The 13,179-nt window shown below is 45.6% G+C and overlaps 1 protein-coding gene across 7 annotated transcripts in view; it reads left to right on the plus strand.

The window, feature by feature from the left end:
- Positions 1-7,803, plus strand: part of KATNIP (katanin interacting protein) — a 69,646-nt gene extending 61,843 nt beyond the window's left edge. For all 7 annotated transcript variants that reach the window (XM_080384513.1, XM_080384514.1, XM_080384512.1 and 4 more), the window contains one exon: positions 996-7,803. In XM_080384513.1, coding sequence (XP_080240639.1) covers positions 996-1,051 — 56 coding nt within the window. In that variant the 3' untranslated portion in view covers positions 1,052-7,803. The remainder of the gene's footprint in view (positions 1-995) is intronic.
- Positions 7,804-13,179: the final 5,376 nt, after the last annotated feature.

Below are 13,179 nucleotides of genomic sequence, written 5' to 3' on the forward strand. Positions count from 1 at the left end.
CATCCCTACTGGCCTTTTAAGCAGCTTTAGAGGATGCATCTGTATCTCAGAATTAGCTGCTTGTTGCTCCTCAAGCAAATCCAAAATCATGGTAAGTGTAACAAGGGGGAAAACACATTGACTTTATTCCTCCCACTGTCTTTCTGGTTGGTCTTCTCTCTTACAAACTGGTAATTGAAAAGACAACTTCTCTTTTTCCCAAGGAGAAAGAGTAGATTGTATTTGTAGTCTGAAGAGTCCCAGTCATTCATTGTAAATTGCTCAGCATAGCTCCCTAAATACATTACAAATTCTCAGTCAAGATGGTATATTCATGATTGGTTTTCTCTCCTGAGCATGATACTTTCTCCAATTAGTTCCTCTAGAAAATGTTACAGGAAGTATTTGATGGCTTCTAGTAACAGTTCTGTAGGAGAAGGACTTGAAATGCCATTGACTGTACAAATACATGTTCAAAGTTATTAGTGTATTAGCACTGGCTGTGTCAGAAGTGTTTTGAACATCTCTGTGCCTGTTGTAATGACATCCTGGGTTCCAGGGCAGACATACCCTATGTTCAGTAAAGAACAGCGGTCATGGCCATGGCTATCACATCTATTGTCTAAGCATTAAGGGCACAGAATGCCTCTGGTGTGATCCGTTGAGGGTTGCCCGTTGCCATTTGCCGCATGTCTCCTCTGTAGCATGTACTGGTATCAGCCGCAGTGGTCGATATCAGATTTGTAGAATGATTTGGGCTGGAGGAGACCTCAGGAGGTCCAACCTCCTGTGCAGAACAGTGTCAGCATTGAATTCAGACCAGATTCCACAGGGAAGTGATTCCATGGGACTGAAAGAAGGGGCAGCACTCATTGTCAAGATAGGAAGTGTTACTGAGAAGAGTAGCTTAGCTATCACTCTGGGATGGAAAGAGCGTGTTTCTTCCTCATTTTAGTCTGTGGCTTCACTGTTAATACAGGTACAGTCTTAAAACAGCACTCCATTTTCCTCAACAGCTTTGCGTCCGAAAACCTGCATATATGAAAAAGGCCTGCAGAGGAGGAAACGGTAACAAGGGATTGTGATCTCCAAGACGCGCACCATCCAAATGGAAGATCTTCTGTTTCTGCTGCTGCTGAACCACCTCCTGTCTTATGAGAGGGAATTTTATTCACTACAGGAAATTTTCTTCAGTAATGAACTTTAAAGCATGAACTTGGTTTTCTTTATTTTTCATTATGATTTTTTTTCTCAGTCTCTTAATTGAAAATCCAGGGAGGAAAGAACATAAAGGAGTGAGTGAGAACCTTATTGCTAACTGACAGCTGTTCCTGCCAAATACCAAGAACTTGGGTGAAGCAGGATGGTTTTAACAAGAGGTCTTTCGAATATTTCTCAAGCTTTAATTACTAATTTCTAGCTGGATGGTCACGAAGCTTCTCACTAGAAAGAAGTGTCTGCTTTGTTTCTGATGCCTGTAAATAGTTCTTTGGGAAATGCACTTACTGGAGGAAATACTCTTTTTCTGTTTCTGGGCTGCCACCGTATGCTTTGATGCCACGGCTCTCTCTAGGGGCCGACACTGTTTCTGACATCTGGAGAGGTACCACTGAGCAGGCAGAAGTGTGAGGAATGCTTTTAGAAAATTGAGGTTGGGCAGTGGATTTGTCAGGGTTTAATAAGTAAGTTTCAGCTGTCACTTCTTTCATCTTTTGCAGTGAAATAATTATTTCTTTCATTATTTCACTACCATGAAAAAGGCAGATCAGGTGTTTTGCCTGAAGTGCTATTGACAGGCACTCTACCCTTCAGGGTCCTCCTGTTACAGAACGGTGGTTTTCTCTCCTCTTTTGCCTGAATTTGGTTATATGAACAAGGAGGCCGTACCTCTGTGCTGCACCGACCAGATCTGTTGCCAGCAACATTTCATCACTTTTGAGAAATGGTAAATGCATTTTAACCAGCAGGAAGTATGGAGCGAACTGCATTTATAAACACAAAATGCCCTGCATATGCGGTCGTTTAAACAAAAACTAACCAAATAATTATTCTGCAAGATCTGTAGCTATGCAAATGTACTTTTCACTGAAAATTTGTCAGTTGTGACAACCTGTAAATCTCTTCCATAGAAGATTCTTCCTTTCTCATTTAGAACTTGCTCATTTTTTCCAAAGAGAACTGAACACTCTGAAGTCAGTAAATGCTTTTAGACCTGAAACAGAGAGATAGTACTGCAGCTTCTGATAGAAAGTCAAAATGTGCTGCTTCCCTTTCTGTAGTAGGTCAGGAGTGCAATATCTTGTATATTTGCTTATGAAAAGCATACTTCTTAACTGTCGTTGGCTAAGCTGAATAGGTGCAAGACAGCAATGGATTTCCCAGATCTCTTTGTACTGATGGACCAACAAAATGTATTTTTTACTAAATACAAAAAACTTTACTTCTAAATGTAAAACAGTGTTGTGAGTATATTGTACTTTGTTTAAAGGCTCTTTCCAAACTGGACTGACAAACGAACCTTCTGTTGTTCTGAGAACTGGCTCCCCTAGTGTAGCTCTACCAAGAATCCAGTTTTAATTTTTGCTCCAAATCAGACAACTATTACATGCAATTCCAAAACAAAAAAGAGGCAGAGCTGAAAGTTATTGGTAGGGCTAAGAACAGATAGAAATGTGTGTGTTTGGAAGCAGAGAGGCTATAGCAAGGTTTTTAAGACTCAAGGCAGAATCACAGATTTATCGTGTAGGCAATCTCTAGATGAGATAAGGCCTGTCGCATTGTTTGTTCTTCTGAGAAAATTGCATTGAATGTGAAGAGGAATGAAATCTGTCGTGTTTTCTGGCACAGAGCAGCATCCTTCTTCTTGATAAGAGAAGGTACAAGGGGGAGGCAGCTTTCTATGCTCATCTGTCTCCTCTGTATCTGCCTGGAGCATATCAAGTCCTGTGTGATGGACTAATGATTTTTCAACCCTAGTGCTTTGAGATAACTCCAGGTTTTGTAAATTATTGCAAAATACTGGGTCAACCTCAGATGGGTCACAGTTCTCTGTGTTTCTGTTTCTCTACCACAAACTCTTCCTCACTGGTCCGTTGGTAACTGCAGCTGGTTTTCACACCTTTTCCCTTTGGACATCTGTATCCAGTGCAGCTGTTCTGGCACAGAGTATTGGCTTGTACCATCTGCCAACCTCTCCTAGCAGCTCCTTTTACCCATTCAAGAGATTCCCCACAATTGCCACACAGTAGAAAGACCATGAAAGTCTTCAAAATATTTAAAAAAAAATTGTGAAGTTGTGGAACATCTCCCCTGCAATGTCTTTGTCTGAAATAAGGGTTTGCCAGCCTGCTGTCTGCTCCGGGATGACATACCCACCAAGGCAAGGCCTAATGAAGTCCTTGTTTCTAGTCAGTCATATAGAGAAAGTAGCAAAATGTTTAGAAAATACTTCATTAATCTCTGTGGGGTAGGAGATGTCAGCATTTGGCCTCCTAATTAGAGCTGAGATGTAATGACCCTTTATATAACCAAAGATAATTAAGTTGTCCTAGTCAGCCCTACGTACTCAAATATAGACACTCGACTTACATCCACAGTGAATCAGGGTTAAAAAAAAAAAAAAAAAAAGTTTTATTCCATTTTTCACCTTTTTTTAACTAGCTATTCACAAGTACATTCATGTCAGACTAGCATTTATGGGAGGGAAAAGAGGAAGAGTAAACATGCAATCAAGAAAATCCCCACGGAGCACTTCAGTCAATGTCAGGCGCTGTTTCAGCAAGAGTGATTCTGCAAGAATGTGCATGGAATTCAACATTGTCAAAAGCGTGACAAAAGAAAAGGATTCATATGAATTCTTGCTGAAGCCTTTGATGTAAATGATTGAACTTTTGCCCAGTTCCGGTTTCTGAGCCACTCAAAAAAATCTGTCGTAGTTCCTCACATTTACCTGTGGTGACTTTCTTTAAAGGGGCTGGATCAAGGTAACAGAAATGAATTTGTTTGTCCCACAATGACACTGAGAAGGACGGAGGATAGAGAAATAATCTGTGAGGAAGTACATGTCATGCTGTCTACTTTTTGGGCTCTAAAAATATATTTTTGTCAGTCTTAATGGTGTAATCTGAAAACCGGGATGCCTGGGAAGGCCTCCACCTTCTGTTTTCATTTTCTGACTTTTTGTCCTTTAATCCAGTAGAATTTAAACAGCAGGGAGAAGCACCTGTCTGTGGACAAGGGAGCAAGTGGTGGTGCAGACAGTGTAAAAGGTGGCACAGAAGACATGGAAGCTTGAGTGTTGCTGAATCAGGAGACTCGTTCTCTTTTGGAGGATGAACCCATAAGAGCCACATGAGCAGCTACATACGGCACCTAAATTAAACCGAGCCCTTCTCATGGCTAAGGCTGGGCCTGGACATAAAACTGCACTTACAGCTTCCTGCTTAGGTGATGCTGTGTTCTGTAAGATCTCCTGGTCCTGCTGGGCTTCTGCCATGTTCCTGGTGTGCTGCTCGTTCCCCACGGGGATGCTCAGCCCCGCCGGTTCAGGGATGTGCGCCAGACTGGCAGCACCTGCGGGATCCTGGCAGTGCCAATGGGTGACCGGGTGGTGTGAGACTGGACAGAGATCTTGTGTACCAGGTAACGCAGCGGATCAAGAAACTTGCTGCCAGTGATGATGTGAGGATGAGAGCACAGGTGAGGGAGGGTGAGTGTCGAGTCTTTAAATGCTCTGACGTTACCAGGAAAAGCTCGCTTCTCAGCCTAAGTCCGGTAAGAGCAAACATGAAGTGCTGTATCAACACCTGAATTGTGGCTCATGCCGGGGATGATCTCTGCTTTCCCTTTGATTGACTTGGTGGCTTTTACTGTGTGAGACAGAAGCATTTCCCGTTCCTTCCTGCCCTCTGCCTCCGCAATGCTCGCTGTTCAATACATTTCTATACTGCCCAGGGGAATATAGCAAGTGGTTGGAGTTTGAACTAGCGCTGGTGTGAGCAGACACAGTGCGTAGGGATGCCTTAGGCTGGCCTCCACGCTCTGGGTCTGCTGGTCCAGGAGGCTGAGCTCTAACAGGAGCCTCTCTTCTGTTACGAGTCGCTGAGGTAGCCAAATCTGTTCCAACGGTCTTCAAAAAATGTGAACTCCGGAGCTGCCTGGTAATGGCTTCACCAGTGCTGTAGATATCGCAACTGTGCGCACTGCCGCGTTTGATGCACCCTCCTGTATTCCCTTTGGGCTTTTTTCGTCATGTCTTTTAGCTGCATCATTATGCTTAAGAGGTCACTCCTTTTGTCTTCCAAACCAGTCCCGAAGGTCCTGTTTGGAATCATTGTTCTGTGTCTTGCCGGTGTGACCAGCCTGTTGTGCTCTTCAGACGTATGTGCTCAGACGTGTTGCAACGTTAGTTTCATGCCATCTAGTTTCTCATACATGGGCCCCCGCCTGTCCGGGATCTGTGGTGTCACCAACCCCCGTGCTGTGGTCACAGCACAGTGGCTCCTGTTTGCACGGGGCTCTCATTCCTAGGGGTGCTGGTGCTGCATGTCTGCCTGCTCAGTTATTGTCCATTCGGAAATGCTGCAGAGATAAGTGTTCGTTGAGATGGGCACTGGCATGTCTCCTCTAAAGAGCAAGGAGGGGAGCAGAGAGGAGTGTAACGGACTGGGAGAATGTTTGCTTCCATTTGAGTGCCAAGGTCCTGGTATTCAGAGCAAAAGAAAGAGGGTTCCTGGCTCAGTGGTCTCTTTGCCCATTTCTGTGACTATTTGCTTGTTTGCTGAGAAATGACTTACAGCCCATGTGAGACACAAACATCCCTTTATCACACAGCTTGTATCACCCTAATGGAATTCTGTCAGCTGAGGATAAAATGTGGACTAAGAAAGCAATTACAGAGTGAATCTCCTAGCTGCAGGAAGAACTGAGGGATGGGGACAGAGTGCCCAGCTGGAGTAATTTCCTGTCCGACTGGCCTCTAAATCTTGCTGGGAAAAGATCAATTTTCCACCCTTGCCTAATAGCATCAGCTCCTGTCACCCCAGCTCAGGACCCTGTGAAGTGCTGCAGTGTTGAGATCTATGCGTAAAAGGAAACATTTGGAATTTGCAACTTCTTTCTTAATAACCTAGAAAATACTGGGAAAGGGAAAACCAAGGCTACAGACCTTCTGTCTGATGGCTTTCTAGTGTTCCTTTCTTTAGCCCCTGGTTGAAGCCGAGGGCTGAGGATCCCAATGGTCAGCAGGATAGGAGTTTCCCAGCCTGAACTATTGCTTCCAACACTGCATGGTCCTCCAGCCATAGCTCACTGCTTCGGCTCTAATTAGGAGAGGAAAACCACCACCTCGTGATCTGCTAGCAGCCATCCCCAGGTGTACGCTGTTGATTTTTGGAAGATCCCAATTATACAGTGAGACAACAGTGAAATCCCACCTTTGGCTTTCAACAGGTCTCTTTGGTGCGGCTGAAGTCCACTTGACTCACAAATTCTTAGTGTGCGTCTCTGCTCTGTTGCTCATGGGACTTAAAAAAATGCACAGTTTGTGCAGGTTTCCTGAGAAGATGGGCATTCCAGGGAACCAGAAATCTAAGGAGATGTATCGGATAGACACAATTAACTTGTGCTCAACTATTACTCCTATATGTGATCTGTTCTTCCAGAGCTCAGCTTCTCATGTTCCTTAGCTTACCAGGATCTAACTGGAAAAGGAGCTTCACAGTGGGTTTTGAAAGTTCCTCCTGCCTGGGCTAAGCATGTGGAGGTGAATGTCAGAGAAGGCTAAAGGAACTTGGGAATAGCCAAGTCTCCATCTTCTCAGCAAAGAAGCTGTTGTATGGGCCAGGAGGAGCCTGGTACCCAGCCGCTGCCTCCTGAGTGTGAGCATGGCTGGGTATTATGGACTGAACCGATTGCCAAACTGTGTCCCCATCAGAACAGCTGGAGCTGAAACAGATGTTGGTCACAGGTTCAAATGGAAGGTAAGCATGGTAGGCATAAGGGTAGGGGGCAATACACAAGAAGCTGCAATGGCTGTGAAGGTTTCTCAGGGAAATTACTTTCCACCCAAGGGGAGCATTGTACTTAGGAGGAGAGATGGTCCCTGCGGTAAAGATAATGAACTAGGAGCAGCTGCGCCCTTCTATCATTTTCACTAAGATTTCTCTTCTGCCTGGTGGCAGCATAAGGTGGCTGCCAGAATAGACGTTTCTGTCTGTAACAAGCTGGGGAAAGAACTTTCATCTTGAGCAAGAGAGAGCTTTCATCTTTCATCAAAAAGGGCGAGGACTGAGGCAGCACCAGCACAGCAGCTTTACTGAGTGTACGGAGTGGTTGGCAGGAAAATGAGTCGGGCAGCATGGCGAGCTGAGCTGAGACACTGGTGACTGTCAGCCCTGCTTGCTTACAAGGGGCGCTTAGCAAGTGTAAAACACTGATGGTGCTGTTCCTGCCTATTATTCATGGCTCTGTGCTCCCATTCATTGAAGATATTCCTGGCTGCTTTCTGCAATTACACATCTTTTTTTTTTTTTTTTTTTTTTTTTACAAATCTTTACCTAGTCTTACAAAAGTCAGACCAGGTGTCATGGTTTAAACCCCAGCCAGCAGCTAAGTACCACGCAGCCGCTCGCTTGCTCCCCTCCCATGCTGGTGATGGGAAGGAGAACTGGAAAAAGGTAAAATCCATGAGTTAAGTACTGTTTAGTAATTGAAATAGTTGTTAATAATGAAAAGGGCAAAGAGAGAGAGGAATAAACCCCAAGACAGACAGACAAGCGATGCACGATGCAGTTGCTCACCACCTGCTGACCAATGCCTGGCCAGTCCGCAAGCAGCCCCCAGCCAACTCCCCCTGTTTATATACTGGGCATGATGGTCTGTGGTATGGAATAGCTCTTTGGTCAGTTCAGGTCAGCTGGCCTGGCGCTGCTCCTGCCCGGCTTGTTGTGCCCCTCCTCGCTGGCAGAGCACGGGAAACCGAGAAGTCCTTGACTTAGAGTAAGCGCTACTTTAGCAACAATGAAAACATCAGCGTGTTATCAACACTACTCTCATCCTATATCCAAAACACAATGCTGCACCAGCTACTAGGAAGAAAATGAACCCTATCCTAGCCAAAATCAGGACACCAGGATACACAGGGCTTCACCTAGGTTGGCTTGGAAAACCTCTAGGGATGGAAGCTGCACAACCTCTCTGGGCAATCTGTTCTAATACGCGACTGTCCTAATAGGGAAAAAGTTTTTCCTCTGTATATACTGATCTCTGTTGTTCCCCACTGATTAAAGGCCTAGATCAGCATGGATGAGGCTTCTGGCATTGCAGAAAGGTCATCTCTGCTGTCGTCATCTAGCTGTGTAATAATAAATTTCATCTCCCAACTATAATTTCAGATTTGCAGATTAGCAGAAGTCTTATGATCTGCTTCTTTCCTGGTCTGCTGGAGGCACTGCTAAAAATAGAGTAAGTAGCACAGCTACCTGAAATGGTGTAAGCCTAAACAGTGGTGAAAACTAATCTGCAACGAATGGTGGTTCTGGCTCGTTTCCAAAGGAATGTTTTTGGATGGCTTGTTATATACTGGAAATTGTTTGGTAAGGATTAGTTGGTGAACAGATGAATCAAACTGACATTTCCATTACCAACAGGGGATCTATCTGTGGCCAGAATTCATGGAGAAGGATGTGGGATGATAGTAAGACTTTTCATTATGTTTAATATTGTCAGAGAAATGAAATAGCTCCTATTATTCATCTCTCTGGGATGGTAACGTATCTGAATATTAACTCAAAATGGGAGATCTGATCAGAACCCAGTGACCCAAGAAGACATTGATATGTATTTTAATCACTCTTTGGGGCACTGAGAAAACTTACTCTTCACAACAAATCTGCAAGAAGCGAAGGTCTGCGTTTCTTAGCACAGTTCTTGGGTGGATCAGGGCATGCTCTGTCCTTGTGTATTCTGTCTGAAATCCTTTGAGATCCCCCAGTGTCACTGTTTTTCCTGGGTGAGTAGCATTAAAGCCCTGGGGAGATCTGCACCTTGGTCATGTGCTTGTGGTTTGAGAATAAGGGTCGGGGGCGACTTGTGGGGCACTTGTTTGCCTGTCAGCCTCCAAGGGAGGAGGGGTCCGCAGGGGAGGACTCTAGCTCATAGTGAAAAAGTAACCACCTATAGAAGCATATGGTTATAAGAAATAGAAAAGGGTCTCTGGGGCAGTTTCACCTTGGGAAACAAAGATTTTAAGATTTAACATGAAAATTAATAAAGTCAAGTAGAACTGGAGTGTGTAAGAGGAGCTAGATATATACACGTATGGAGAACACGTCGTGAGAAGAGGCATTCAGGTAGGAAGAATGGAGAAGGGATTAATGGTAATTAATGGTACTGCCCAAACCCTTGTGGCTCAGATTTCAGTGCAGATGATGCTGATAATTAATATAAAGATGCTGACAGTTGCCTAAAACTGGTTCTGCTATATTTTAAGTCATAAACCAGAAGGGCTGGTGGACTTGTTTTGCAGACAGCATTCACATTATGCAGGGATATTATTATTAACAGTACAAAGGGGTAAGCATGAGGTCATAAAATGTGTGATTCAGTGACTGATTTTGACTGCAATTATGCGTTAGAGATATTAATGAGAAGTCGGGAAAGTGAATTGGCAATGCCTGTAGATCTAACCGTAGTAAAGGGCCCTCCAAAACAGCGCTACAGAAACTTTGCCATTTATCTTCTTTATCACTAATGCAGATGTAAATTAAGTTTCTACAGGCTGATTAGCCTGTGGAGAGCTTCTGTCTAGATGATCTCCCAGCATTGTGCTTTTGGGAGATGATAACTCTTCAGATTTTCCTATGGTGGATCCGATCTGCAAATGGTTCCAGCGCAGGTTGTTTGTACAGCTTCTCTCTGTTTGGCTTTTTTTTCTGCCTTTTGGTGGTTTATTTTTTGGGGGGGTGGGTGTGTGGCAGTTGTCAGATGTTTGTTGTACTGCGATGGTTTCATTTCTGCAGCACAGATCTTATTATTTGGTGTCTTTTACTAGAATACTCTCTGATGGGAGGGGTTGGACCAGTTGACCTCCAGAGGCTCTTTCCAGCCTGAATTATTCTGCGGTTCTATGACCAGCATGGATCAGGACCCTCTGTTTAACATAACTTATCTGCTGTAGGATCTGTTCTGCCAACTGAAGCCTACCGAGCCGCAGCATGGTGAATATTAATAGGTTGCTTATTTAACACAATCAATCAGTACAAACTACAGATCGCCTGAGGCTGGAAAAAGTATTCATGTCCTCACACTTCTGGCTAGACATCTGCTCCTGGAGATGGCACAGGGGAAGACAACCTGTGCCATGGCTCTTAGGTCCTCGGGTTATATGCAGGGATGAATACATAACAGACAGTGCATGTTACTTAATAAGTGTAATACTAATGAATCTTTGGCTCTGGGTGTGACTGGAGAATAGCAAATGTATGTAATGCCTGTGGTTCAGAAAGGAAAGAAAAAAAATAATTTAGTCCAGTATTGGGTCTTCAGACTTGAAAGTACGTGTTCGAGGAAAAAAATAGTTCTGTGGTTTAAAGGAGGGTAGATGGAATGCAACATGGATTTTTAGACTAATTTTTCACTAGGTGTCTGATTGCCTTCTCTGTCTGTCTGTACAAGTGAAGGTGATAACATTTTGGAGAGAAGGCTTATTTAGGCTAAGGAGCAATGCCGGCACGGTGCACATCAGCATGAATTGTCCAAGAAGAACAATGGCTGAATCTTTTTAACTGTCAGAATAATGGCACTGTGTAATTGCCTTTCTGTCTGAACACCAGGCAGCAAGACCTAAAGTCTTAAGGCAGAGCATGCTTGTAACAGAATACATTTCTGGCAAATGCGGGATGTTAAAAGTGAAAGCAAAAACTTGCTTTCAGGCCTGTGTATTTAAGATACTGCTGGCTTACGCCTGTTATGCTGACTCGGTTTTGTTACCCTCCAAGGAGAGGGGCTCGTTCTGCAGGTGTAGGCGTTCAGCCTTCACTCTCCTGCTGTGTTTAGGAGTGACCACATTAAAAATCAACAGACTGGGCACAGAAGAGCTCTTCAGAATTGTGCTTCTCTTCCCAGCAAACAAGAAGTAAGCAAAGCTGGCAGGAAGAGCTAAGGCTGGTAAGAGGATGAAAGGACGTGGTATTGCACAGGAACACAAACAGCAGGAAGCGCTCAGGAAAATGAGTAGAAAATCAGTGGATTTTTCTCCCTGTACTAACATTACGGAAGGCGGCTCAAGTACTGGAGATGTTCACAAAGGTGCAGATAACATAGGAACTGAAAACCAAACCGACCTCGCAGAGGCAGAGCTGCCTTTGAGGTGCAAACAGCAGAGGAGCAGAAGGAAGGAGCAGCCTGTGCAGGACAGATGCGGTGGCTGTGCCCTGCTGCTCTCCCCAGGTTCCCTGCAGCCGATCGCGGGCTGCTGTGGTGGCGAGGTGCTGGGAACAGGCTGCAGGACTCAGAAGTTGCAGGTACCTGATAATGACGTGTGGAAGATCTGGCAGGACTGGGCAGCTCTAGTTGGGTACAAATAACCTGGAAGCTCCACTGGCACAGCTAAATGCCGGGGCTGTCAGGGTGAAAGACCTAATGCACATCTCTGAAATGGGCAGAGGTGAATCGTGCCACAGCTGAGCCAGGAGGAGGACACTGAAACCTGAAAGGGACCTGGAACGGACAATATCTGACAGAACTGGCCTTGATGATGCCAGGGTAATAAACAACTCATAGGCCTGTGCTGGACCTTGTTACTAGTAGGCGTGAGGAGAACAAGGCTAAAAGACCTAATGTGAGCATGTTGTCCAGCCTCATGAACATGGGATGCCGCAGAGCCTGTTCATATAGGAACAACTGCGTCACGATGTTACAGGCAGAGAGGGCAGGCGATGCAACATACAAGGATTGATATGGCTGATGCCCCAGTTCTGTGTCCACTGGAGATGATGGAAAGCTCTGAAGAGAGGCCTCCAGGTGACTCGGGGTCTGGTCTGTCAGAGAAAAGCAAGCCTGGGGCAGCACCTACAGTGCTGTGAGGGGAGGGCCAGCCTCTTTGCACCCGCCTGAACCAAAGGGACGCATTTTCCTACAGAAAGATCCAGGAAAGCAGAATATAAATGCTTGCTGGAGGGAGTGCTTGTGTGAGACACTATCATCCCCCCCATGGTCCACAGCACCTTCCAGACAATTTGTCATGAACCTTGACAGTGCTCACCAGAGTGTGTGATCTGCTCTGGGGGATGCTGCACCTCCAGTGGCTCCATCCATCCCACCCCTGACCCCGGCCTGCCGCCGAAGGGGCTGGCTGCGCGGGGAGGTGTCCTGTGCCCCGTCCCTTGCTGTGGCGCTGTGCCATGCTGTGCCCACCCTGCGTCGTGCCGTGGCTGCCCGGTGGTGTGCTGGGCACGGTTGCAGAGCTGGGCTGTGGTGTGGCACAGAGAGGACACGCAGGTGAAGGGCTGTGCCTCTGCACATCGGCTTGCAAGTAACATAAATTGCTAGTAACAAGGAGCTTAAAAATATGCATTTATAAGCCCAGCAGAGAACAGTATAGATGGATTGTGCTGAAAGACAGGTAGGATTGCTCATACAAATGACAGAAGAGCCCAGAAGGTACAGAGTGTGTCCTTGGAATGGACGGCCCCTCCCATCTCTGAAGATGTCTGGAGCCGTGGTGACACAAGGAATGATCTGCTCATTATTTTTTCAATTTTATTTCCCACCCCCCCTCCCTGTTGTTTTTGGAATAAACTTAAGAAGTGGTTTATATCCAGGCAGAGGGAAAGGTAGGCTGAGCTCACAGGTTACTTTCTGCTCCTCTTGCCGTTCTGTGGCCTGGCAGAGAGCCGGAGCAGTGTGCAGGATGGACACGTGCTGGGGTGTGATGTCTGTGTCACATTGAGACCAGGGAAGTGACTGTTCCCAAGAAATGTCAGTGACTCTCTGAAAGGTGCTGGGTGAACCAGTAGGGTAGGGAAGCAGTATCTTCCATTGGTACCAAGCAAAGTGGCACAAGCGCATCCCTCCAGGTCTCTTCAAAGAGAAACCACAAAGAGAAAGCAGGCTGCAAGGCCAGCCCTGTGAGCAGAACCTGATGGACAAACTGTTGCTCATCCATTGCACTTTGCTGGGTCCCAGACGTGGAAGCAGGAG

Source organism: Falco punctatus (assembly GCF_963210335.1).
Source record: "Falco punctatus genome assembly, chromosome: 4".
Taxonomy (NCBI): Eukaryota; Metazoa; Chordata; class Aves; order Falconiformes; family Falconidae; genus Falco; species Falco punctatus.